General features: G+C 47.3%; 1 protein-coding gene across 1 annotated transcript in view; it reads left to right on the top strand.

Annotated features, from left to right (window-relative positions):
* Nucleotides 1-3,856: 3,856 nt before the first annotated feature.
* The window catches only part of GLA (galactosidase alpha), a 42,885-nt gene continuing 21,323 nt past the window's right edge, over nucleotides 3,857-25,418 (top strand). Inside the window, exons 1-4 of the mRNA XM_083159029.1 lie at nucleotides 3,857-4,200; nucleotides 12,961-13,135; nucleotides 15,251-15,428; nucleotides 24,755-24,846. Of these exons, the coding sequence (XP_083015155.1) occupies nucleotides 4,022-4,200; nucleotides 12,961-13,135; nucleotides 15,251-15,428; nucleotides 24,755-24,846 (624 nt within the window). The 5' untranslated portion in view covers nucleotides 3,857-4,021. The remainder of the gene's footprint in view (nucleotides 4,201-12,960; nucleotides 13,136-15,250; nucleotides 15,429-24,754; nucleotides 24,847-25,418) is intronic.

Below are 25,418 nucleotides of genomic sequence, written 5' to 3'. Positions count from 1 at the left end.
CAGTGCACATGGTTTATCCCATTTTGAGAACAAATTTGCACTGCGATCAGATCTGAATAAGGGCCTTACTCCAATGCCCTGGAAAATTTTGGGTTACATTTGGAAACCCCCTATAAAAATCATGTGTTTGACACTGAAAGCTGTGACCAATTTAAATTGCCCAAAAGTTACGTGGTCTCATCTCAATTATTGATGGAGTAACAAGGGGCACCGGTAAGTCGGCCTCTCCATCCGTACCGCAATGCCTTCTAGCCTTGTCTCCCAGCAAAATAATTGCACTGATTACAGCTGGTACCAGGGCTGCCAAGAGAAATCCTGGGCCCCGGCACAAAAGCTTCACAGGGCCCCCCTGGAGGGGCGAGCTAGAGAAAAGGGGTGTGGCCATATACCCTTTAAGGAACACAATAGTAAACCCCTTATACTTGCTCCTTACACATTATGCTACATGGAGTGAGACAAAATTCACATTATAATACACGGAATGACACAAAATTCAAATTATGCTACACGGACAGAGACAAAATTCACATTATTCCACATGGATTGTGGGGACGCAGGGAAAGAGATAGTGGGGACAAAGGTGCATAGAGAGGGAAGGCGGGGCGCAGGGACAGAGATGGCGAGGGCGCAGGGACAGAGACAAAGTAGGCTAGAAGGTAATTTCTATGTAAGGGATGGCAACAGAAATGTTGGGGCTGGTACTCCGTACACCAATATCACAGGAGCCCCCTTAGCCCAATTCGACCCCCCCCCCCTTTAAAGCAGAGGGTGGATTTGAAGGGAATAATAAAATGTAATATATATATATATACTTATATATATATATATATATACACACGTATATATATGTATATATAAAATCTATCCAGTTATCCAGTCACAAACTAACTGCAGCACAGGGGTGAATAAAAGAACAACACCTCCCCCCGCCCATTGAACCTTCAACATCCAACTCCAGTGCCCCTCCCCCCACCACCCCCAGCACCTTCAATAAATTCAATTTGCGATTGTACACTCTTTGCTGTCTGCAGCCTGAGGAGGAGCGCTCATAGAGTTGGAGCTGATGGAGCTGCCCGGGTGCTCCGATTGTATGTATATAGCCTAGTGGCAGCAGTCGTTTTGTATGGCTCCTGCCCCTGTACCATCTCCGGTCCAGTCACAGGTAAAATGTACCTGTTTCCCCCCCTTTAGGCGTCTGTGGCTGGTACAAAGCTCGTATGTAGAAGTACACCCCGGCGCAGGGACGGTTTCCACTGCACCGGAGTGAAAGGAACGGTTAGGTGGTGCCGCCCCCTGCAGCCGGGACCAGTGTACTCGTGCGGTCACTGGCCCTGCTGCTGGTGGCCCCCAGACACAGCGGTCGACAGCGGGCGTGGAGGCAGCGGCAAATCCCCACTGCTGCTCCACGCAGAAAATGGCGGAGGACCTGCTTCCTCCAGGATACAGGCCTCGCCAATCACATTGCGGCAATTTGAATTTGGCGCCAAGGGGGAGCCAATCACAGCTCCCGCTCTGGCGGCCAATGGGAAGTGGCGTCGGCTAGCCAATCCCTGCTCGCCACGTCATAGCCCCGCCCCCAGTGCTGGTTTGAACTAACCAGAACCTGGAGCGTGCAGGGAGTTGGGCAGCCGGAACCAGAGCAGCAGGAGCTGCCGCTGGAGAGGAGAAGACGGCGGAAGCCCCGGAAGGAGGCAGGCATGTGTGGAGTACTGCTACATGCTGCCGCCCGCCGGGTGAAGTGCATAGCGGCGGACGCCAGAAGCCGGGCACAGTGGGGTGCAACGCAAAAGAGCTTGCCCCGGCACACGCTGCTCCGGTGAAGACTCCAGGAAGCCCGAAGGTGGTGAGAGACACCCCACCTCCGGTGAAGACGGCCCAGCACGTGTAGCTGGACCAGGCCACTCCAGGACACGCAAGTCCACACGTGGCCCCACTAGACCACCAGGTGTTTGGGCAGTAGGCCCAATTCAGGCACTAGGCCTGTGGTGCTGGTAGTCAGGCAGTAGGCCCGCGGGCCATTAAAGGGTGTTGAAATTGGGCATTAGGCCCATATAGTCAGGCATTAGGCCCAATGGGGGTTGGTTGCATTAGGCCTGCATAATCGGGCACTAGGCCCATGGGTAATGTTATTGTTTGTCTGGCCCCTTCCAGGTTAGGTGACGCCTTCAGGGCCATTGGTGTCTTAGGCCCAGACCCTCCTAGGTCTGAGGCCTCTCTCACAAAATCAACACAGGGCTATTGTGGCGCGGCTGGGAGCAGCCAGAGGGAGGTAAGCCCTCACCAGTGTGCTGGGGCAGTGTTGTCTTGTTTGCATTGTACTGTTTTATTTGGCACTGTGTATTGTATGCTGTACTTGGGTTCATGCAAGTGTGTCCCTGGGCAAATCGCGTTCTGTCCAGGTTGCGCGACGTTGGGCCGTGGCATCGGAAGATCCGGCGCTGGGTCGCAGGTTGCGCGGACATTAGGCACCAGGTTGCACGAGGCTAGGCCGTGGCATCAGAAGATCTGGCGCTAGGTCGCCGGTTGCGTAAGAAGGCTTCAGGCCGCAGGCTGCACGGGCATTAAGGCGCAGGCGCGTTTACGTATTTCCCTGCTCTAGGGAGCAGGAGGTTACTTGGGCTCGTTTCCAAGGTGCCGGGACCAGCGTCCGCTACGCATCGAAGGACAGGTAGACTGGTGAGTATAAATTGTGTTGCATCTGTGTTGTTTGTGCTCCTTCCCCTTCCCGGAGCGTTTCCCCACCCGATTTACACCCACCGTGTTCCGCAAGTGGGTGTAGCCAGTCTAAGGCCATTAGTGCCTGTGATGACCATCCCCTCCCCCCATAGTGGGATTCTCTACCCCCGTTTCGCCTGCAGGTAGCGTCACATCGGAGTCCAGCGGAGCAAGAGGGAAGTACCTGGACCATCGTCGTCCCAAAGGTAAGAGACGGGGGGGGTAGCGAGTTGCAGCGAATGTTGGCGCAGGATCCGCCCCCTGTGCCTCTTACAGGTACAAAGCCCTGTTAACCAACCTTGTTCTAGCTACATAACTCCCATTCTCTACTCCCTCAACTGGCTGCCTATAAGATCTTGAAAACCCCATGTCGACTTTTTGACTGTCGACCTAGACCATGTCGACCTAATGCTTGTGTCGACCTAAGGACCCTGTGCCATGTTGACCTAGACCCCTGTTGACCTTCCAGTATGTCGACCATCTTTAGGTCGACTAACCGACGGTACCCCTTCTATAATTTCCTTAAGTTTCTCCATGCTCTCTGAAGCTTCTGAAAAGCTTTTCTGTACTTCATTGATTCTGTACTGTATTACGTTCATTCTATTTGTTAAGCGCCTTAAATCCTAATGGATAAAGAGCCTATATAAATAAAATTATTATTATTATTAGTTTTATTATTATTATTGCTGAGGTGTAAAGTATATGCATTTTTTTTTCATTTGCTCCCAACTACTCTAAATCAACCCTTTTAAGTGGATTACAAAACATACATCACACACCGTTTGTGAATTTAAAAATCCATATCACACAATGCTATATATGGAGAGCATTCCATGCAAGTTTATGTATATACATTTTATATACAAGTACTGCTGAAATGTGTAAAGAAAAAGCCCCTTTGCACAAAAAAGTAATCGCATTCTAGAAGAGCAACTTTATACTAGAGTGAACGTGTTTCACATGGTTGAATTGCTTAATACTGTATACTCCTACCAGTCATGTCATGTGATAACAGTAAATAAGAGTCCTTTACCACTCTGAAAACTAGCGTCTACCTCCATTAGGTCACATGTTAGTATTTCTTCACTTCTTCCTGTCTTTTGGGCCACTCATTTGGGATTGGTTAGATACCGCTGCTGCTCATAGCTGGATGGATGTTAAATATGCAGTGGGTTGGTTCTATCCAGGAAGCTGTGAACTGATTAGCTGAGCTTCTCGACTCATACACTTGTAGTGTATAAGAAAGTAATAGGTTTCTTGCAGGACAGTCTATAGCCGTGCACGTTGCAGCCTGAAGGAAGGACAGATGGATTGTAAAGCACTGAAATCTACTTTGACTGTAATAATTTTCGGTGCTGCATTATGGCCTGGAGATTTACTTGCTCTTAAGAATGGTTTGGCACTTACACCTCCTATGGGCTGGTTACATTGGCAGAGATTCTTGTGCGAGACCAATTGTTATCTGAACCCTGTTAATTGTGTTAGGTAAGGAAACAACAGCTGATTGAATGTTTAAAGCAGGACAAATGAGGAAATAGATGCCAATTGTATTATGCAAAACTGTAAAAAACCTGATTGTTGCATGTTTACAGAAACTTTAGCGTTTTTAATACTTTACAATGAAATTAGGTGAACTCTAATTACTATAAAAAAAAAACTGTGAATCGTGTTTACTGTATATACATAAACATTATGGGTATATTTACTAAAGTGGTCAGAAGTGGAGCTGTTGTTTATGTAGAGAGAGAGCACGCCAAGGAGTAAGAGCGAACATACAGTATTTAATTTTTTTTTTAAATGAAAAGACAGTCTTTTTTTTCACAGTAAAAAGATCCTGGACTGCTTCATGAAGGTGTATTTAACCCAAACCCTACCGTCCATTGATGGATGTGATTAGGATACTGTGTTGAATTAAGGATAGGTGATTATATTTTTACCCCATATACAACTATCTGCATGTCCTGCTATATTAAGGCAAATCTATTTTTATCAATCTTTTTTATTGTGAAATAAAATACTTTTTTCATTAATTCGTGGTGTTCTGGCCCATATATGTATGCACTTGGGCCTTATTCAGACCCCTCTGCAAACCATTACTGGCATGCGCGAGCACTTAAACTGCGGTCTCGCTGGAACCACAGTTTAAGCAGCAATGGGGGTTGTAAGGCAGCGTTTTGTGGGAGCGGTCCGGACAATGGCTCAGGTGGAGAACCATGGCAGCTGCGTGAGGTTACACATAGCCGGCCATAGGGGCAAACGCAGGATTTTCAGAAGGGGGTTTCCAGAGAGGGGCGGAGCAAAGCACGGAGATGGACACTAACGTGACCCAGTATATGCCGGGTCAGTTAAAGTATTATGTATATAAATAAGAATAATTATATATATATATATATATATATATATATATATATATATATATATATATATATATATATACACACACACACATAACATCAGTGTAGACCCCTGGGCATAGCAATGTATTGGGGCCCCTACCTATCCTCCAGCGGTAGGGGTGGGGGTGCTATGAGCGGAAGCTTTGATGTCCCGCAGGTGGTAGGGGGTAATATATCAACCGCTCAGCATGTAGGGCTCAGTAATTTCCACTAATTACCCCTTTACTGCACAGATGGTGGGGGAAGGGGGCATTGGGCTGAATGAAGGGGCCCTGATACATAACTTCCAGGGTGGTAGAGGATGTTTAATATGCAGAGGAGGGGTGTATAGTGGAGTGGGCTTATTATTCATAATTTTCTGGTGGGAGGACAGCTTGCTTGACTGCAGATATCTCCAGTTCCTGGAACTAGATTTCTTAGCTTTTAACGAGAATCCCACCTACCAAATGGTACTAGGGACTAAAGGATCAGAGTTCAGGAAGCAGAGCAATCTGCCAACGAGAATATAAAACTACATACCAGGTGTGTGGAGCTGGAGCAGTAACCAGCTGCTGGAAGGCCAATATCTCTGGTTCTGGGAAGAGTAGAGACAAGCTTCTAGTGTCCATCAAAGGGGGAGAGTCCCAGCTTTTTGAATATACCCTCAGAAAAACTCTGTCAGACAGAAACTGAAATATCTGACTGGGGAGAGCAATTAACAGGCTTGGATGGGGACCACTGCTTTGAAGTCAGATATCTCCGGTTCCCCAGGGCCGATTTTTAAAAATCTTGTACCCATGGAAAGTGGGGACCCTCAGCTTTCAGACTAGGGCACTTAGATTCCTGGGGAGGGTTTCGGGGTACTCAGACCCCCCCCCCCCCGTGTGCTACTGGGAGCTGCTTTTACGATCCCTATACGCAAAAATGCATGTGGATCGTAAAAGCAGCTCTTTAGCACTTTGACAGATAGGAGGAAGCCGGTGTTTGGGGTGGAACCTGACATTTTCTGGGAGTGACATAAAAAAACGCAGGGGTTCTTAGGGTGGATCTATGATGTCAGTGCTGACCACTGTCAGCCTGATTCAGTCAGATGAGCAGAAGGTGATTGGAGAATAGATGCCATGCGCATGCATACAATGCAGGGAGGGAACTGGGGATTGCCCAACTGCAAGGGGAGTGCTGGGCATGCCCCAAAATTGATGCAAATGGGGGTTGCAGTGCTAAGTAAGTTTTATACATATAGTTATAGGAAAACGTCTCTTTAGATAACACTATACACTAAAAACTCTTGAAGGGGCAGGCTCTTACATCCTAGCAGCTGGGCAACTACTTTTCAGCATGAGAGATCCCTATGCATCGTGGTAAGCAGAAGTATGCAGCTCCTTAAATACTAATTTCAAAACCGGGATGTACTAAACCCACTCTCTCATCTTGTAATTGATGCATATGCAGAAGTAGGAGTGGCTATTCCTAAATACCCTGTTCTGCATTGCACTCTTCATATGACCTACCTATAAGATTGTACTGGATACAAATGATTGATTTTCTGAGCTAAATAGTAATTTCATGTACATGAGAGTACAGTATATATAAACAAAACCAAAATCACTGTTTAAAATGATTAAGATACCATGTTCTGCTTTGAATTCTCTCTATCTATCTCTCTCTATCCCTGAGACTGCACTGGGCCCAAATTATCGATATTCTGAGCTAAATATTTATTTTAGGTACATGGGAGAACATACAAACCCCACACATAAATTGCTGTTTAAAATGTTCCTTTTTTAGAATTTTTCAGTACATATGTACAACAGGGACCTTATTCGGTACTCTTTACCTAGCACGGCGCCCATCGCGGGCATTGAATGCACTAAAAAATCGGGTGCGATGCGACCGACGCGATGCCCGCGATTTCCCATAGGGAACAATGTTAAATGTCTCAATTGACCCGATTTTCCTGTTCAATGCCTCAATTGACCCGATTTTTCCATAGGAAACAATGTTAAATGGCCCACAGAGGCCAAATAGGCACCCTGAAGTGTGAAATGGCCCCCACAATTGTTAACGCCACCCCACGATCAACGTGAACCCGAAGCGTGGCGAGCGCAGCGAGGGGCGGTGGTACGCGTCCTACGACCTTTTCATACCCCCACTATCCACGTCGGTGTGGAGTTGAGAATAGAATAGTGTGGCGAGCGCAGCGAGGCCCGCGGATACCTGTGAAGCCTGCGAAGGGACGCGTTTACCTGTGAAGGTATCCGCGTCCCCTCGCCACGCTTCGGGCTCGGTGGCTCGATGCGCTCGCCACACTATTCTATTCTCAACTCCACGCCGACGTGGATAGTGGGGGTATGAAAAGGTCGTAGGACGCGTACCGCCGCCTCTTGCGGGCTCGCTGCGCTTGCCACGCTTCGGGTTCACGTTGATCGTGGGGTGGCGTTAACAATTGTGGGGGCCATTTCACACTTCAGGGTGGCTATTTGGCCTCTGTGGGCCATTTAACATTGTTTCCTATGGAAAATCGGGTCAATTGAGGCATTGAACAGGAAAATCGGGTCAATTCAGACATTTAACATTGTTCCCTATAGGAAATCACGGGCATCGCGTCGGTCGCATCGCACCCGATTTTTAGTGCATTCGATGCCCGCGATTTTTTTACCCGCGATGCCCACGATCAAAATCGTGGGCGCCGTGCTAGGTAAAGAGTACCCCTTATTCAGATCCGTTCGGCCCCTGTGCTTTCGCATGGAGGACCGATGTTTTGCGTCTGCGCATTTGTGTTTTTGTGCATGTGCAGACACCCATGGCGAATATTCGGTTTGCCTTGTGCACGCATCCTACACTGTGAGCGGGGAATGGAAAAGGGCGGGGGCACCAGGCAGCCCCATTAGCATATGGGAATGCCCAGTGTTTTATTGGTAACCAGCCCAATATTCCTGTACCATTGGTACCCAGCCCGATACTCCAGCACCATCGGTAACCATCCCGAAGCTCAGAAGGACAAACCAGCCCAATGTTCCAGCACCATCAGTAACCAGCCCGATGCTCCAGCACCATCAGTAACCAGCCCAATGCCCCAGCAGCATTGGTAACCAGCCGGAACCTCCAGCACCAATGGCAATCAGCCCAATACTCCTGTATGATTGGTTCCCAGCAAAATCTACCATTATTTGTGCATACACAACCTCAGAACCCACAGCCTGAAGAAGGGAGACTCTGGTAGAGGGTCGTGATCTGCCCATCGGGTACAGCAAAGCCCATAGTCCCTTGCTGGACTTCCTGGTCAAAACCACCAGCGGTTTTAGATTATGCACCTCATCTCTGGCATATGTACCATTAAATCAAGTTCCTTCAGATCTGTTATCCATCCCTTGTCTACAGACCCACTTAGGTCACAGCCGGGAACACAGCGCCCCCCTCAAACCTGACGGTATTGTTGCCTTTCATACTGTTTTTTTTTTATTAATCTTTGTAGACAAAAAAGAATGAGCATGAAAAGTGCCAGATTCTATGGAAGTTACAAACCATGCGCCACAACAATGGCAGCGAGATTGGAGTAGTACCACAAATTCCACAGAAAAATAATGAGAAGCTTCAAAAAGAAAATGTGAAGTCAAGGAACAATGCCAAGGCAAAGAACAATGGCCCTTATTTTGATCTGAGCGGTACGGCCCGCGTGCGGCCGTACCGCCGATGTTTACACTCTGCACATGCGCAGAGGTCACTCTGCGCATGTGCAGGGGAATTCGCCGAGTAAAAAATTTAGACGCCGCAAAGGGGGCGTATAGGGGTGTGAGGGGCTTAATAGCCTCATTACCCTATGTATACGCCCAGCGTTTCATGGGCGTTCCCATGCAAACGCGGGGCGTATGCATGGTAATGAGGCTATGACGCCAGTGATGGGGGCGGAAAGCTGACATCGCCGGATGTCAGCTGCCCGCCCCAATACAAGCTTTCACACGGACGATTGTCCGTGTGCTCTAAGCTTGCGTGAGCGGGGGGAGCGTGCGGCCCTGCCTTCGATGGTCATCGACCATCGAATGCAGGGGGCAGCTCCCAACATGGTGGAGGCGTACGCCCCGCCATTTTCATGCGGATCGGCAGCCGTCCGTGTACGGACGGCCGTGCCGATCCGTCTTGTAGGCGGGGATTCGTCTGGTGCGGTCGGAGCCGCATATGCGGCTCGACCGCACCAACCAGAATAAGGGCCAATGTTTTGGACATGAAGTATGGTTAGATACAGGTCCCACAAAATGTATCTGTTCCTTCTTTTGCATATCAAGAAGTTGAGCCATCATACATGGAGACTACAGTGGTCTTCCATGAAACCCTGGTGCTACAGGAGGTGACAAACACTGCTAATTTATTTATTTATTAACAGTTTCTTATATAGCGAACACATATTCTGCAGCGCTTTACAGAGCGTACAGTATGTGCCTATGCACATCCTTGCTGGCGGGTCGCCAGAACGTACGCGCTGGCGACCCACCAGCAGCCTCGCCAGCGAGGAGACTGAGACGCGCGTGCGTCTCACGCGCACGCGCGTCTCAGTCTCCGTCGCTAGCGTGGCGGAAACCCTGTCCGTCTCCGCCTCAGGGAGACGGGGGGGGTTAGGGGGGATGCGGGCAGGCGGCGGGGACCCCGGGTTACCGCCGGCAAGCCGGCGGGGACCCGGGGAAACGTTTGGAAGCGCCGTCGGAAGGGGGCGCGCGCGCCTCTCGTGCGCGCGCGTCCCCTTCTCACGATCGCCATGGCGCTGGCGGGGGATGGCGGCTGGCGACGCCAGCGCCATCCCCTGCAAAGATGGGAACAGACCCATCTGTATTTGAACATTCACATCAGTCCCTGCCCCAGTGGAGCTTACAATCTATATTCCCTACCACATTTACACACACAGTCATTCTAGGGTTAATTTTTGTTGGAAGCCAATTAAGCTACCAGTATATTTTTGGATTGTGGGAGGAAACCGGAGTACCCGGAGTAAACCCACACAAGCATGGGGAGAATGTACAAACTCTGCACAGTTAGGGCCATGGTGGGGATCGAACCATGACCTCAGCCCTGTGAGGCAGTAATGCTAACCATTACACCGTCCGTGCTGCCCCAATGAAGAATTTTTCATTTTGGATCTTGTTGCCACCCCAGGGCAACACATGGGAGCATTCTCCCAGAAGAAAGCTGGATTTCACCAATGTGGTTACAGAAGTGAAGGACTGCCAGTTTACCTGTGCAGGTTTGGTGAAAGTTCGGTAAAAAGCTGGATGTCACAATCCTGTCTGAATCCTGTGTATCTGGCCTGTCATTCTGCTATTCACTTCTGTGTATTCCAGCCATTAGACTGCAATCATGCTTCCTAGAGAGACTATGCTTGCTAGTAATTAACACCTGTGGTAGTCCTAGCTCTGTGTCAGATCTTCTGCTGCCAATCATGTGTAGTCTGGTTCCCTGTCATAATTGCCCAGCCAATCCCTGCTTCTCAGTGGGTACAGTGGGTATATGTATGCTGGAAAATCCAAGACACATTGATAGCAGTAGTTCATTGCCTAGCTCCAGTCGATGTTATAACCATCGTTCCTGCATTTGATGTTCCAGCCATTGTTCCTGTATCCAATGTTCTAACCATCACTCTCAAGCATCCGATGTTCTCAATGACATCTCTATTCATCTGTATTCCCAGGCAGCACCAAGTAACGTACTCTGCCCTCATCATGGTTACTGGCTTTTAGCCGCATCTTCAAACTGCATCAGTGCGCTGCACTGCACGTGCATACGTTACTATCTGCCAGTTGCCAAGTACAATGTTCTCTGTTATCATCTGCTGAGCTTTAATAAACGTGATTGTACTTTTACCATTGTCTTCTCCATGCTCATCCTGCCTCTGGGTGCATTACAGTGCAATTACGTGTGTACATGTCCAAAGGTCTAATCAAGCCTCCCCGATTCAAACATCGGTCCGAGCCTACGCCTGAGGCCTTCAGGGCTGACTCAGACCCCAGGCGTGACACTCCATTGACAGGAGCATGGCTCCAGAGTTTTCGGATGACGAACTCACTGTAGACAAATGGATCCTTTTTTTTCAGATTTTGCGTTGGGGGCAAGAGGTCATGTCCCTGTCGTGAGGGAGTCCCTAAAGCAACCTGATTGGTGAATGCATGGTGGGGCTGGGATCGTTTGGTCTACAACAACTAGGTCGACATGGGTCTAGGTCAACAGGACATTTAGGTTGACACAAGGTTGACAGTCAAATGGTCGACATGTTTTTTTTTTACAGTTTTTTTACCCGAATGTCGACCCTGTCACCATGGACACAGTTTGAAGTGCACTGCATCCCCTCGCATCGCTCTCTTTGCTCGCAATGCTTCAGGCACGGTGCCTCACTATGCTCAGAACACTATTTTATTCTCCCACCATGCCCTAGTGGATGATAGGGCATGAAATACCGACTGTCACCATATGTCGGCTCAAAACACAGTGAAAAATCAATGTCGACCTTTTGACTGTTGACCTTGCCCATGTCGCCCTAATGACCTGTCAACCTAGACCCATGTCAACTCATGTCGACCTTGCTGCCTGTCGACCTAGTGGTGTCGACCTAGTTGTTGTAGACCCAATGGCCATATCGCGCACGGTGCTAGGGGGGCAGAGAAAAGACCATGAGGGGAGAAGCAGGATGAGAACCAGCCGAGGAGAGCGGATGTGGCATAAACAGAAGACAGGGAAGAGCAGCCTGGAGCCATAGGGTGGAGGGCCTGCCAGTGAGAAGGAGAGCCCCATGTCAGCCGGAGACCTGCCCGCTCTTTCAGCGCAGTGCATTGCAGAGGAGACAGAGTTGCCTGGAGGCTGGAGGGGGGGAGCTGGTGGCACTGCAGGACGGTAGCGCAGCCAGGTGACGGCAGTGCTGTTCCTCAGGGTCAGAGCAAAGGAGAAGCAACCCGCTGGGAAGGATTGGGTGAACAAAGGACGGCCGCACCGCAGACGGGACTAAGACAGCCACAGAAGGGGAAATGCCACTCAACAAGACTAGGCCTGCCGCCTGATCAAGCAGCCATGGGGGACTGGAGCTGCGACCAGGAGCCAGAAGATGTGACTGGCAGGAGCAACAGAGGGAACAGGTAGTTGTCACTCTCTCACCAGGCATCCCTGGCCTACAACAACAGTGAGCCCCCTAGTAACCATCCCCAGCCATAGTCCCCTTAAAGTACCACAGTTTGCACCTAGCAGAACTGTAGCCCTCTTCAGTAAATCCTGTGATTTATGCCTGGTCATGGCACATTTGGGTGGGGGAAGAGGAGATTTTGGGTAGAGCTACTGAAATCAGACTGATTTACAATCACCTCTATGACAAGAAATCCTTTCTCCTTATTGTGCAACCTGTACTGCAGGACTTGAACCTCCATACATGGTACACAGTACCGCCTTGTGGACAGTGGTGGTATTATGCCAGTATAATACTAACTTACAGTTATTACTGTCACTTGCTGTGGTGTTTTAAAAGCGCGAGCCATGCAAGAGGACATGGTGCTATGTTTCAATGTCGACATTCAGGACAAAAAAAGTGAAACACCCCTTGTTGACCTTTTGACTGTCAACCTTCCCCAAGTCGACCTATTGCTTGTGTCGACTTAATGACCCTGTCGACCTAATCCAAGTCAACCTTCAGTCATGTCGACCTTCATGAATGGGTACCTTTAATCATGTCGCCTTTATGCATGTCGACCTAGTGGTGTTAACCTAATGCTTCTTGACCTAGTTTGGTGTCTATTCAATGATCCATACCCCAAATATAGGTAAGTATAAATCATTCCAAGAGCAAAAAGAAAATAGTTTTCAAAGCTATAATGCTCTTATCTTTTTTTTGTGTTTTTCACAGTGAACAGCTCTTCATGCAAATGGCAGATATGATGGTATCAAATGGATGGTTGAATGCTGGATATAAATATCTGTGTATTGATGACTGCTGGCTGTCTCCAAAAAGAGATGTCAATAACAGGCTACAAGCTGACCCCATTAGGTTTCCTGGAGGCATCAAAAAACTTGCAGATTATGTGAGTTTCTACAGTATCTTCATCTTCTACTTGTCTGTTTGAATATTTAACTGATCATATAGATAATGTGGGGACAGCGATTTATCTACTTATTTTTGCGAGGTCCTTATTACATACCTCCCATGATCGGGGGGAGTGCCCTATGATCATGGAACTCCTGATGTTTTCTATAGCAACCAGTCAGATTCTAGCTAGTATCCTCTAGAACAGTGGTTCCCAACCTTTTTTCTCTCCCGTACCCCTTGATTAGGCTTTTCATTGATAATTACCCCCTCCTCTCATTTTGAAATATGGACAGTACTTAGCGGTATGCATGTCCTTATATTAAGGAGGAGCGGAGGAGTAGTATACAGCAAGGAATCATGCCCTTCTGTGTCTAGACACTGGTTGTGTATTATCTCCAGCATTCCCGCTAACACCGGTAGGATTAATGCCGCTGCTTTCTCCACCTTTGTCAGTGCTAGGCGGATGACTGCTGACGTCTGAGGGCAGCATGGGAAGCTCCCAGTGGATTGCTGGTCAGGCATATGACACAACATGGTTTGTCTCCATTGCAATGGGTCTTCTTCAGCCATCAAAAGACCTTTTCATCGTCCGCCATTACCAATATTATTTTCAAGTACCCCTAACTGGTCTGCAGAGTACCCCCAGGGGTACTAGTACCCCAGGTTGGGAACCACTGCTCTAGAACAGGGGTGGGCAAATGGGCCCTCCAGCTGTTGAGGAACTACACATCCCAGCATGCCTTGCATCAGTTGCAGCATAATCAAATTGCCAAACTAAGGCAAGGCATGCTGGGATGTGTAGTTCCTCAACATCTGGGGGGCTTCTTATTGCCCACCCTTGCTCTAGAAGGTGCTAAATAAATGATGAGTATAATTTGATCGTTTCTCTCACTTCTAAAAACTCACTCAACAAATAGTGACTGTTCCGCGAAAATCATGACAGTTGGGAGGTATCTTCATCGAGTCCTGGTGATGTCACTGAACGATATTGTTTACCAATATCGTTTTGTGTGTATGCTAAATTTTATTTTTATTCTGGTTATTTTGCAAGGCTGCGAATTCACAGCCTTGCGAGTCTACCAAACCCTGCCTGGCCAATGCCAGGCTGGCCCCCGTGAAGCGTGTGTTTGCACGCACCGGCTGAAAATGGATGCTTATAACATAAACATCCATATGCAGGCTGCTGGGGAACACCCACATCATTCCATGGTCGCTGACCATTTAATGATGTGGAAGGCACACGCGCATCTAAGGTTGCTCTGAGGTAACCTTAGATGTGCGTGGGCATTCTGAAGGAAGTGGGCAGTCAGCTGACATCCAGTGATGTCAGCTGACTGCCCCAGGCGCCCACATCACTGGGCAATTTCCATGGGAATGCTCCCCGGCCTTCCCAGTTTGTTCGCCATGGCCGCACGCATCCTGCGTCTGCACATGTGAAGAAATGTATCTGCGCATGCGCAGAAGCAAAACATCGGCCCCATGTGGCCGATGCAAACAGACCAGAATCAGGGCCTTATTTTGGTTCATTCTTTCTGACAAAATCCTTCTTAGATGGACAAAACCATGTGCACTGCAGGGGGGCAGATGTAACATGTGCAGAGAGAATTAGATTTGGGTGAGTAATTTTGTTTCTGTGCAGGGAAAATACTGACTGCTTTATTTTTACACTGCAATATAGATCTCACTTTGAAGTAAAACCCCACCCAAATCTAATTCTCTCTGCACATGTTACATCTGCCCCACCTGCAGTGCACATGGTTTTGCCCATCTAAGAAGGATTTTGTCAGAAAGAATGAACCAAAATAAGGCCCTAAGGTCCTTTGTCCATTTGCTAAAAAGGTCTTTATAACTACCATGGTCCACAAAATACTGTAAGTATAATAGTTCATAAGGCATATTCATTCTTGTTTGCATATTGAAGCTTAATAAGCACTGACCCTCAGCTGTCACTATTAGAAAACAGAAAGAGAACCTAATAATATAACTACAATAACTAGAAGCACAGGAAAGACAAATACTACTGAGGCTTTAGAGATTATACTGTAATTTCACCTGAAATAGACAAACTACAACTCTGATTGCTAGTGCATTGTTTTGTCACCAAACACAGGTTCATGCTCGTGGGCTACTGCTTGGAATATATCAGGATGTGGGTACAAAAACATGTGCAGGATATCCAGGAAGCCAGGGTTTTTATGAGTTGGACGCACAAACCTTTGCCGAATGGGGAGTGGATCTACTAAAATTTGATGGTTGTAATTATGGGACTCTGGACCAGCTGAAAGATGGTGAGAGTCACATATTTTGCTTGGGTTATTATAGTGTATTACTGATGTCTAAAAATCAGTTGAAATAAATTCTTTATTAAAAATATTAATACTTTAATGGTTTATTACAGTGTTTTTCAACCACTGTGCCGTTGCACACTAGTGTGCCTTGAGCTGTTCTCAAGTGTGCCCCCAGATCTGGAGATGCCCAAACCAGTTTACAGCCATCACCAGTTCAACTGTTATTTACTGGTCTCTTCCTTTCATTTAAAGGGCCAATGTATTTTATTTGTGTTACCTGTGGGGACCAGTGTGATTGTTTTTTATATGTGGGGCAATAGGTTTTTTTTTTTCCTGTGGGGGTCAATGTGTTTTGCCCTGTGGGGATCTCATGGTGTGCCTTGGCAATTTTTAAAATCTTATTTAGTGTGCCGCAAGGTAAAAAGGTTGAAAATCACTGGTTTATTAGGTCGACATTATCTAGGTCAATCACTATTGGCTGATGGTAAAAAGGTCGACACATGAAAAAGGCCAACATTGATTTAGGTCGACACTGACAAAAGTTCGGCATAAGCAAAATTTTGACATAATTTTTTGGTGTCGAAATCTGCTGACATGGACACTGATATCTCACGTCCCCTTACATGGGTTGCAGCGCACGCCATGCTTCAGCATGGTTCCTCGCTGTGCTAAGCATAGTATTATAGTCTCTAAATCTATGCCCACAAGCAGGTTTAACCCCTTTCCGACATTTGACGTACATTTACGTCATGGTCGGGATGTACTTCCCGACACATGACGTAAATGTACGTCATGACTTCAAAGTGTCACCGCGTCTAGAGACGCGGTGACAGAGGGACGATGTCTGCTGTCCCTGACAGCAGACATCTTCCCTCATTGCCCAGGGGGGGCAGCGATGCCCCCCGCCATGGGCGATCGCTGCGATTGGCTGTTCAAACGTGAACAGCCAAAAGCAGCGTTTACTGTGTGATGTGCATAATTTTGACTCTGCTGTCCCCTAGTGTCCAAAAAAATTAAAAGCAGGTTGAAATAATGATGTAATAATAAAGTATAGATATGGTCTTTGTTAGTTATTAACTATTTTGAGTGGTATGATTATTTGTCTCACAAGCAGAAAATGTAACATTTTGCGGTACTTGTTTCCTAGCACGGCCACAATCTTGTGGATCGTGTACCTTTAAGTTAAGGTACACGATCCACACGATGGACCCGATTTCCTTTGAAATCAGGTTCATTTTGCCGGCAAAGGTACAAAATCGGGGGCATCGCGTCGGTCGAAACCATTAACATTGGTCCCGACGCGACCGACGCGATGCCCCCGATTTCCCCATAGGCTTCAATGTAAAAATATTTTTTAACATTGAAATCGTGAGGATCGCGTCGGTCTTGTGCCATTATAATGGCACAAGATGAGATGGACTTGATCAAGTCCATCTCACCTTTAAAAAAATGTGAAAAATGTGAAATGGGCCAATATGACCCATTTCACATTATAGATGTCCCCGTCGTCACCCCACGATAGACGCCAACCCGAAGCGTGGCGAGCACAGCGAGCCCGCGAGGGGCGGCGGTGCGCGTCCTCCGACCTTTTCATTCCCCTACTATCCACGTCGGCGTGGAGTTGAGAATAGAATAGTGTGGCGAGCGCAGCGAGCCACCGAGCCCGAAGCGTGGCGAGCGCAGCGAGCCCTGCGAGGGGACGCGTATAACTTCACAGGTATACGCGTCCCCTCGCGGGGCTCGCTGCGCTCGCCACACTATTCTATTCTCAACTCCACGCCGACGTGGATAGTAGGGGAATGAAAAGGTCGGAGGACGCGCACCGCCGCCCCTCGCGGGCTCGCTGCGCTCGCCACGCTTCGGGTTGGCGTCTATCGTGGGGTGGGGTTTACGTCGTTAAATTTGGGGGTCTAGGGAATATTTTACATTGAATCCAATGTAAAATCGGGTCCCAGGGACCCGATTTACATTTCATTCAATCAAAAAATCGGGTCGAAAATCGGGTCGGTCGCGCCGATCGCATCGCATGCGACCAAATCGCATGCGATGCGATCGACCCGATTTTTCCGACACGACCACCCCGATGTAAATCGGTGTGGCCGTGCTAGGAAACAAGTACCCATTTTGCAAATTGCAAAATGTTCAATTTTTATACGACATTTTGGTATTTTTCACACAAAAAAAAAACTGTATCGACCAAAATTTATCACTAATGTGTCACGGGAAAACAATCTCAAAATCACTGGGATAAGTTAAAGCAAAAAAAAGGGTACTCTTTACCTAGCACGGCGCCCATCGCGACCATCGCGACCATCGCATGCACTAAAAAACGGGTGCGATGCGATGCCCGCGATTTCCCATAGGGACCAATGTTAAAAATCAGATTGGTCGCGATTTTAGTGTTAAAAGTCAGATTGGTCGCGATTTTTACATAGGAATCAATGTTAAATGGGCCACAGAGCCCTAATAGTCCCCCTGAAGTGTGAAATGGCCCCCACAATTTTTAACGCCACCCCACGATCAACGTGAACCCGAAGCGTGGCGAGCGCAGCGAGCCCGCGAGGGGCGGCGGTACGCGTCCTCCGACCTTTTCATACCCCCACTATCCACGTCGGCGTGGAGTTGAGAATAGAATAGTGTGGCGAGCGCAGCGAGCCACCGAGCCCGAAGTGTGGCGAGCGCACGCGGATACCTTCACAGGTAAACGCGTCCCCTCGCGGGCTTCACAGGTGTCCGCGTCGCCACGGACACCTGTGAAGCCCGTGAGGGGACGCGTATAACTGTGAAGGTATCCGCGTCCCCTCGCGGGGCTCGCTGCGCTCGCCACGCTTCGGGCACGGTGGCTCGCTGCGCTCGCCACACTATTCTATTCTCAACTCCACGCCGACGTGGATAGTGGGGGTATGAAAAGGTCGGAGGACGCGTACCGCCGCCCCTCGCGGGCTCGCTGCGCTCGCCACGCTTCGGGTTCACGTTGATCGTGGGGTGGCGTTAATAATTGTGGGGGCCATTTCACACTTCAGGGGGACTATTAGGGCTCTGTGGCCCATTTAACATTGTTTCCTATGTAAAAATCGCGGGCATTGAGCCAATTAACGCTAAAATCGCGACCAATCTGACTTTTAACATTGATCCCTATGGGAAAATCGCGGGCATCGCGTCGCACCCGTTTTTGATTTACCCGCGATGCCCGCGATTTTTTACCCCCGACGCCCGCGATTGTAATCGCGGGCGCCGTGCTAGGTAAAGAGTACCAAAAAAAGTTATCCCCACTTAAGTGATACCTGTCAGATTTGAAAAAAAGGCCTCTGTCAGGAAGGCAAAAACATGCTGCGTCGGTAAGGGGTTAAAAAAAAAGGTCATGAAAAACTGATGTTCTCCTTTTTCTATATTGACTGTTTTCATGTCAATCTCGACCTTTGTCAATGTTGGCCTTTTTCATATGTCGATCTTTTTATTGTCGACCAATAGCAGTCGACCTTTTGGCTTTCGACCTAGACACTGTCGACCTAATGAATAGAAAATGATTAATACAAGCACCATTCTCTCAGCATTGCCCTAAATTCTAGTAGCTCAAATTTTTTTTTTTCATTTTCTTTTGCCCTTATCATCATTTATTTTTGAATTTTTTTTTTTTATTTTTTTTTTTTTATTGAATCATTAGCATCATTACATAGTTAACATTTGGTCAATACACATTGAAAAGAGCTCTGGCATGATATATTTCAAAATGTATACAACCCAGTACTGTATTTATACATACATTCAAATTATAATTTAGTGATTTATGACTCAGATGTGTGCCAAATAACATGCTATGTATATATGGAGCCACCCTTGTTCATCCCCAGCGTTCGCCATATTTCACTAGCTGCCGAATGCTGGCACTGGGTGGGCTGACGGATGGGGACGTGTTCGCCATATTTCACTAGCTGCCGAATGCTGGCACTGGGCGGCGGTGGGTGGGCTGACGGATGGGGACGTGTTCACCATATTTCACTAGCTGCTGAATGCTGGCACTGGGCGGCGGTGCTGTGGGCTGGCAGCTGGCGGACATCACACCGGGAGCCGCTCTAACGAGAGCGGCTCCATCTATATTACAGAAGTGTCTATCTTGTAAAACAAGGTAAAAAAAGTAGGAATAAAATACCTGTGCATCGGCTGAAAAAGATGCATTGCTTCCAACAACTTAATTTTCTGATTTACCTAACCAACAGCCCGCATCCTAAGACTAAACTATAAGTATTCAAACCAAAAACTCCCCCCTAACCCCCTCAAGGTGAAATATACAGATGTATGCATTATAATAGTGCTGTTAAATAACAAAGGGTATGATTATTAGTAGGATGATCCATCCAGTAAGAACAAAGGCTAGAAGGTGGGGGGAGGCATTTTATTGTTGAGGTCCCCACTCCCCCAGGAACCTCAGAGTTGGGGGACCTTTTATAAAGTGTCCCCCGGCTGTGGTATTACGCCACTGCTGGCTGTTAGAGGGTTGGAGGAGATTTTAAACTAGGCAATGGGGGGGGGGGGGGGGAGGGGGTAGCTAGATACTATGGGACCTGTAGTGAGAATAGTGGGATTGTGGGTAAGAATCAATTTGGGGGAGGGCAGCGTTACAGGCAATGTTCGGGGTACTAATAAGGGTAATATTGAGGGTAATTCTCAGGGTGCCTCAGGAAAGTCATGTAATAACTGTTATGTTAGGTACTGTACAGATGATCTTAGAGTATGGGAAAGCGTGGACTATTGGGAGGGCTGTAGAGAGTCTTTGAGGGGGAGGTGGGTACGAGGAAGTTAGTAAGGAATACAAATAAGTCTAGGGGAGAAATTAAACACAATGTTAGGGACGTTACTAAAAATAAACATAAACTAAAATGCTTACTGGCTAATGCAAGAAGCTTAGCAGGTAAAATCGGGGAACTAGAAACTGTGGTCACTAGGAACGATTATGACATTATTGGTATTAGAGAAACCTGAATCGCACAACTGGGCATTAAACATGAAAAGACAGGGAAAACTAGAAGGGGCAGGGGTATGTGCCTATATGTAAAAAATGCCTATATGTAAATAATAACTTAACATCTTGTGAGAAAGAAATGAGCACAAGCACAGAGGAAGAGAACACTGAGGCCATGTGGGCAGAGATAACCGACATAAACAAAAAACCTAATAACAAAATTTGGTACTTATGTAGTATCTGGGCTGCTGATTTTCTGATTGTATGCCTTACCTTAAGGCATACAATCAGATGCGATTTGGCGCGATTTTTCGGCAAAATCGCATCCGATATCGCATTTGATGCGATTCGATGCGATTTTGCATAGGATCCAATGTTAACAAGGTTATGTTCATTTCCCCACTATCCAAGTGGGCATAGAGTTGATTTTATAAAGCGTGGCGAGCGCAGCGGAAAACATTTTACGTAATCCGTGGCCACTCGCCACGCTTCAGGCTCGGCTTTATAAAATCAACTCTATGCCCACTTGGATAGTGGGGAAATGAACAGGACTATGTTAACATTGAATCCTATGGAAAATTGCATCAAATCGCATGCGATATCAGATGCGATTCGATGCAATATTTCCGACCCGATTTTAAAATCGGGCGCCCAGATACTACATAAGTACCCAAAATTCTAATAGGGGTATGCTATGGACTGCCGAACTTAAACGAAAGGGAAGAGTTTCTTCTTTTAACCCAAATCAAACAATCATCAGATCAGGGGCAGGTACTAATTATGGGGGATTTTAATTTACTGGACATTAATTGGAAAAACAAAACCTGTAAAACTGAAAGAAGCAGTGGGTTCCTAAGCTTATTCAAAGATCAGTTTATCGCACAAATGGTAGAAGCTACAAATCGTAATAAGGCACTATTGGACTTCGTATTAACAAATAACATAAATTCAGGGCCTTATTCTAGTTCACTCTTTCTGACAAAATCCTTCTTACTGTAGGTAGACAAAACCATGTGCACTGCAGGGGGCAGATGTAAAATGTGCAGAGAGAATTAGATTTGGGTCAGTTATTTTGTTTCTGTGCAGGGTAAATACTGGCTTTATTTTTACACTGCAGTATAGATCTCACTTTGAAGTAAAACCCCACCCAAATGTAATTCTCTCTGCACAAGTAACATCTGCCCCACCTGCAGTGCACATGGTTGTGGTTCCCAACCTTTTTTTCTCTCCCGTACCCCTTGATTAGGCTTTTCATTTATAAGTACCCCTCCTCTCAATTTGAAATTTCCACAGTACTTATGAGTGGAAGTGAGCAGTATGCGTGTCCTAATATTAAGGAGTAGCCGTGGACTAGTATATGGTCAGGAATCAGGTCCGTCTTTGTCTGGCCGCTGGCTGTGTTTTGTCTCCAGAGTTCCCACTAACGCCTGTAGGATTAATGCTTCTTCCACCCATATCAGTGCGGGGCAACTGGTCACACAGTGGCTCTCAGTGAATTGCTGGTTGGGCAAAAGCACGAGTAGACGCTGATGACGCTGCAGATGGAACTGGAAATGACACAACGTGGCTTGTTTTCATGTCAATGGTAGACTTCTTTTGCCATTGGGAGACTTTTTCTTCTTCCGCCATTACCAATATTATTTCCAAGTACCTCCAACTGGTCTGCAGAGTACCCCCACGGGTACTAGTACCCCAGATTGGGAACCACTGAACTAGAATAAGGCTTTTAGTCTCAAACACCAAAGTAATTGAACATCTATTTTTACATTTACATACTTTTGTGGACAGAACCATGCTCAAATTCCCCTACCAGAAGCAGGTCTATTTTTTTGGTGATTTCGTAGTCATGATAGGTGTGCGATTTGAAAACATGCACCCTATTACATTTGCTCAGGGCTGGCGCCACCACTAGGCAGGACTAGGCATTTGCCTAGGGCGCCGGCCACTGGAGGGCGGTACCGAGCCGCCGAGGTACCAGAAAGCATCCCTTCCTGCCCGGCGTCAATCAACGCTGCCCCCCGCACGCCGCCCACTCCCTGCTGCGGGGATTTCAGTGAGGACGGAGAGGACTCGCAGCACCCGGAAGCTGTACATCGCAGCAGGTACAGCGCTCCGGGGGGTGCGGACGCCCGCCGCAGTATCGGCCGCAACCCCCACCCCCCCACCGTGCCGCAGTAAGTATTGTCCGCAAACTCCCCCCCCCCCCTCCGGGCGGGCGGCGCAGGGGGGTTTTGCCTGGGGCGGGCGGGGGGCTTGCACTGGACCTGCATTTGCTAGTTTGATGTTTTGTATGGGAAAAAATCTGGATGCAATTTTTGGTACTTGTTTCCTAGAACGGCGCCCATCGCGGGCATCGCATGTACATCGCATGCCATTATAATGTCATGCGATGCCCGCGAATACGAGCCCGAAGCGTGGCGAGCGGACGCGGAATACATGTTAAGTAATCCGTGTCCGCTCGCCACGCTTCGGGAGCGTGTTCCGCGTCCCCTCGCGGGGCTTGCTACACTCGCCACGCTTCGGGCTCGCTGCGCTCGCCACACTTTCTATTCTCAACTCCACACCGATGTGGATAGTGGGGGTATGAAAAGGTCGCTTCAGGTTGACGTTGATCGTGGGGTGGCGTTAACAATTGTGGGGGCCATTTCACACTTCAGGGTGGGTATTTGGGGTCTGTGGGCCATTTAACATTGTTCCCTATGTGAAATTGGGTCAATTGGGCCATTTAACATTGTTCCCTATGTAAAATCGCGGTAATCGCGTCGGTCGCATTGCATGCGTTTTTTTGGCCGCATGCGATGCGACCGACGCAATTTTTTCCTTGCATTGCCTAAGATCAAAATCGTGGGCGCCGTTCTAGGAAACAAGTACCCAATTTTTTAACTGCCAATCTTCGGTCATGGCAAAATATGTGATTTATACCACAATTCGCACCCTATTACATTTGCAATTTTTGGTAAATGTGGGAATTCTACGCAGAAGCGCCGGGAAAGGGAGGGAGGAGGGAGCCGCCGGGACCTGATGGATCCCAACGATTCACCGCAAAGGACAACTCTTAACGCAAGAGCTGTCCTTTGCCATAATTATCGCATATGTTAGAGCATATGCGATAAATATGTATGCAAAGGGAGGCGGAGCTGGGGTGCAGGTGTTAGAACATCCTGCCCAGGGTATGCTATCACACGCTGTGATCAAATTCAGATTCAGAACTCTCACTGTTAATCTTTCTTCTACTTTACACCTCAGTGCTGTTGTCTTCCCCAATCCTTACTACTGTGCATTCTCCCATTTGTGCTAGTCTGTATTTCCTTATATGCACATGTCTCTCTTTCCAAGGGATGTGTGATAAGGTGGCTGGGTATGGCTAAGATCAGAGCCACATTTACGCACAAATACATGAACTCAAGTATTCATTGTATACATCATACAACAATGCAGCAGTTTATACTAGGGATGAGCAGGTTCCGGTCTCTGAGAGCTGAACCCCAACCAAAATTTCCCGATCCTACCAGACTTGGATCCCATAGCGAGGAAAAATGTAATCATCCCTCTGGCAGATTCTTAAATGCACAGGAGTGCTTGTACAATTTAATATCGCATAGGATCGCATGCCAGCAAATGGCATGCGATGCGATATTTCATTGTACAAGCACCCATGCCATGACATGTGATGGGTGCTCACAATGAGATGTAACCCCCAGTATCCACGCCATCCCGAAGCGTTGCGAGCGTACCTGCAACCTTTTCATACCCCCACTATCCACGTCGGTGTGGAGTTGATTTTAGATAGTGTGGCGAGCGCAAATCTTGGCGTGCGGGCGTGGAATACATGTAAAGTAATCAGTGTCCGCTCGCCACGCTTCGGGCTCGTCTTGCGCGTCCGCTCGCCACGCGATGCGCTAGGTGGCTCGCTGCGCTCGCCACACTATATAAAATCAACTCCACGCCGACGTGAAAAGTGGGTATGAAAAGGTCGGAGGAGGCGTACCGCTGCGCTTGCCACGCTTCAGGTTGGCGTTGATAGTGCGGGTGGCGTTGACACTTGGGGTGACACTATGGAATTACATTGCAAGCACCCATCTGTGTGCTTGTACAATTAAAAATTGAATCGCATTGCATGCCGCAATATTGCGTGCGATGTGATGAGTTGTCGTACGATGGAATCGTGGGCGCCGTGCTAGGAAACAAGTACCCAAAAAAAGTGTTTGGAAATTATTTTGCACTGAATGAAATAGTTTATCATTATGTTTCCCTTTTCTTGTTATACTGTATGTTGAAAATGCCTTCTAACATTTTAAATCATACAATAATTAAGTGTTTACCACATCCAGCAAGCCCTACATTCTTTTTTTTTTTCCCTTTGTAGGTTACCGTCGTATGTCTATAGCACTGAACCATACAGGTAGAAATATAGTGTATTCCTGTGAGTGGCCATTGTATGCCCAACATTTAGAAAAGGTGAGAAGAAATAGTGATAATAATTATTTTTGTATTATTTTACTTATATAGTACCAACATTTGCCATTGGGTTTTAAAAATATTACTTTTAACATATGGCTTAGATGGCACTGCATATGGTGACACCGGGACGCTTCCGGCAGATACCCACAATTCGTAGTAATACATCAGAGCCTGATGTTATATTTTCCCCATCCACATATATTTGTGCATTTATTGCTAAATCAGTATCTCTATCTATTGTATTTTAGAATGGACCCTGAGTTACACTATCTACATAGAATAGCTTAACCCGGAACTGATTACCCTGAAGTAACATCAAAAGTCACCATTTTTATTATTAATTCATAGTGGTTTAGCTATTTGGTTTATCATTTTTAAATTATTTATGTATGAATCGTGTTTTTGAATCTATTATTTACAACAGACAAGGGAATTGATTTTCTAATGAGTTTATTGCACACGAATTGAATAGGGTATTTATACCTGAGACTTGGCTTCAACAAGTCGCCTTGCTAAAACTGCCTCTTGATCGTAGCGAAACGCGTTGGTGTTTACTTGGGACCTGTATA

Source organism: Crinia signifera, chromosome 9, assembly GCF_055691185.1.
Source record: "Crinia signifera chromosome 9, ASM5569118v1, whole genome shotgun sequence".
In the NCBI taxonomy this organism is placed as follows: domain Eukaryota; kingdom Metazoa; phylum Chordata; class Amphibia; order Anura; family Myobatrachidae; genus Crinia; species Crinia signifera.
This window is presented reverse-complemented; position numbering and strand designations above follow the sequence as displayed.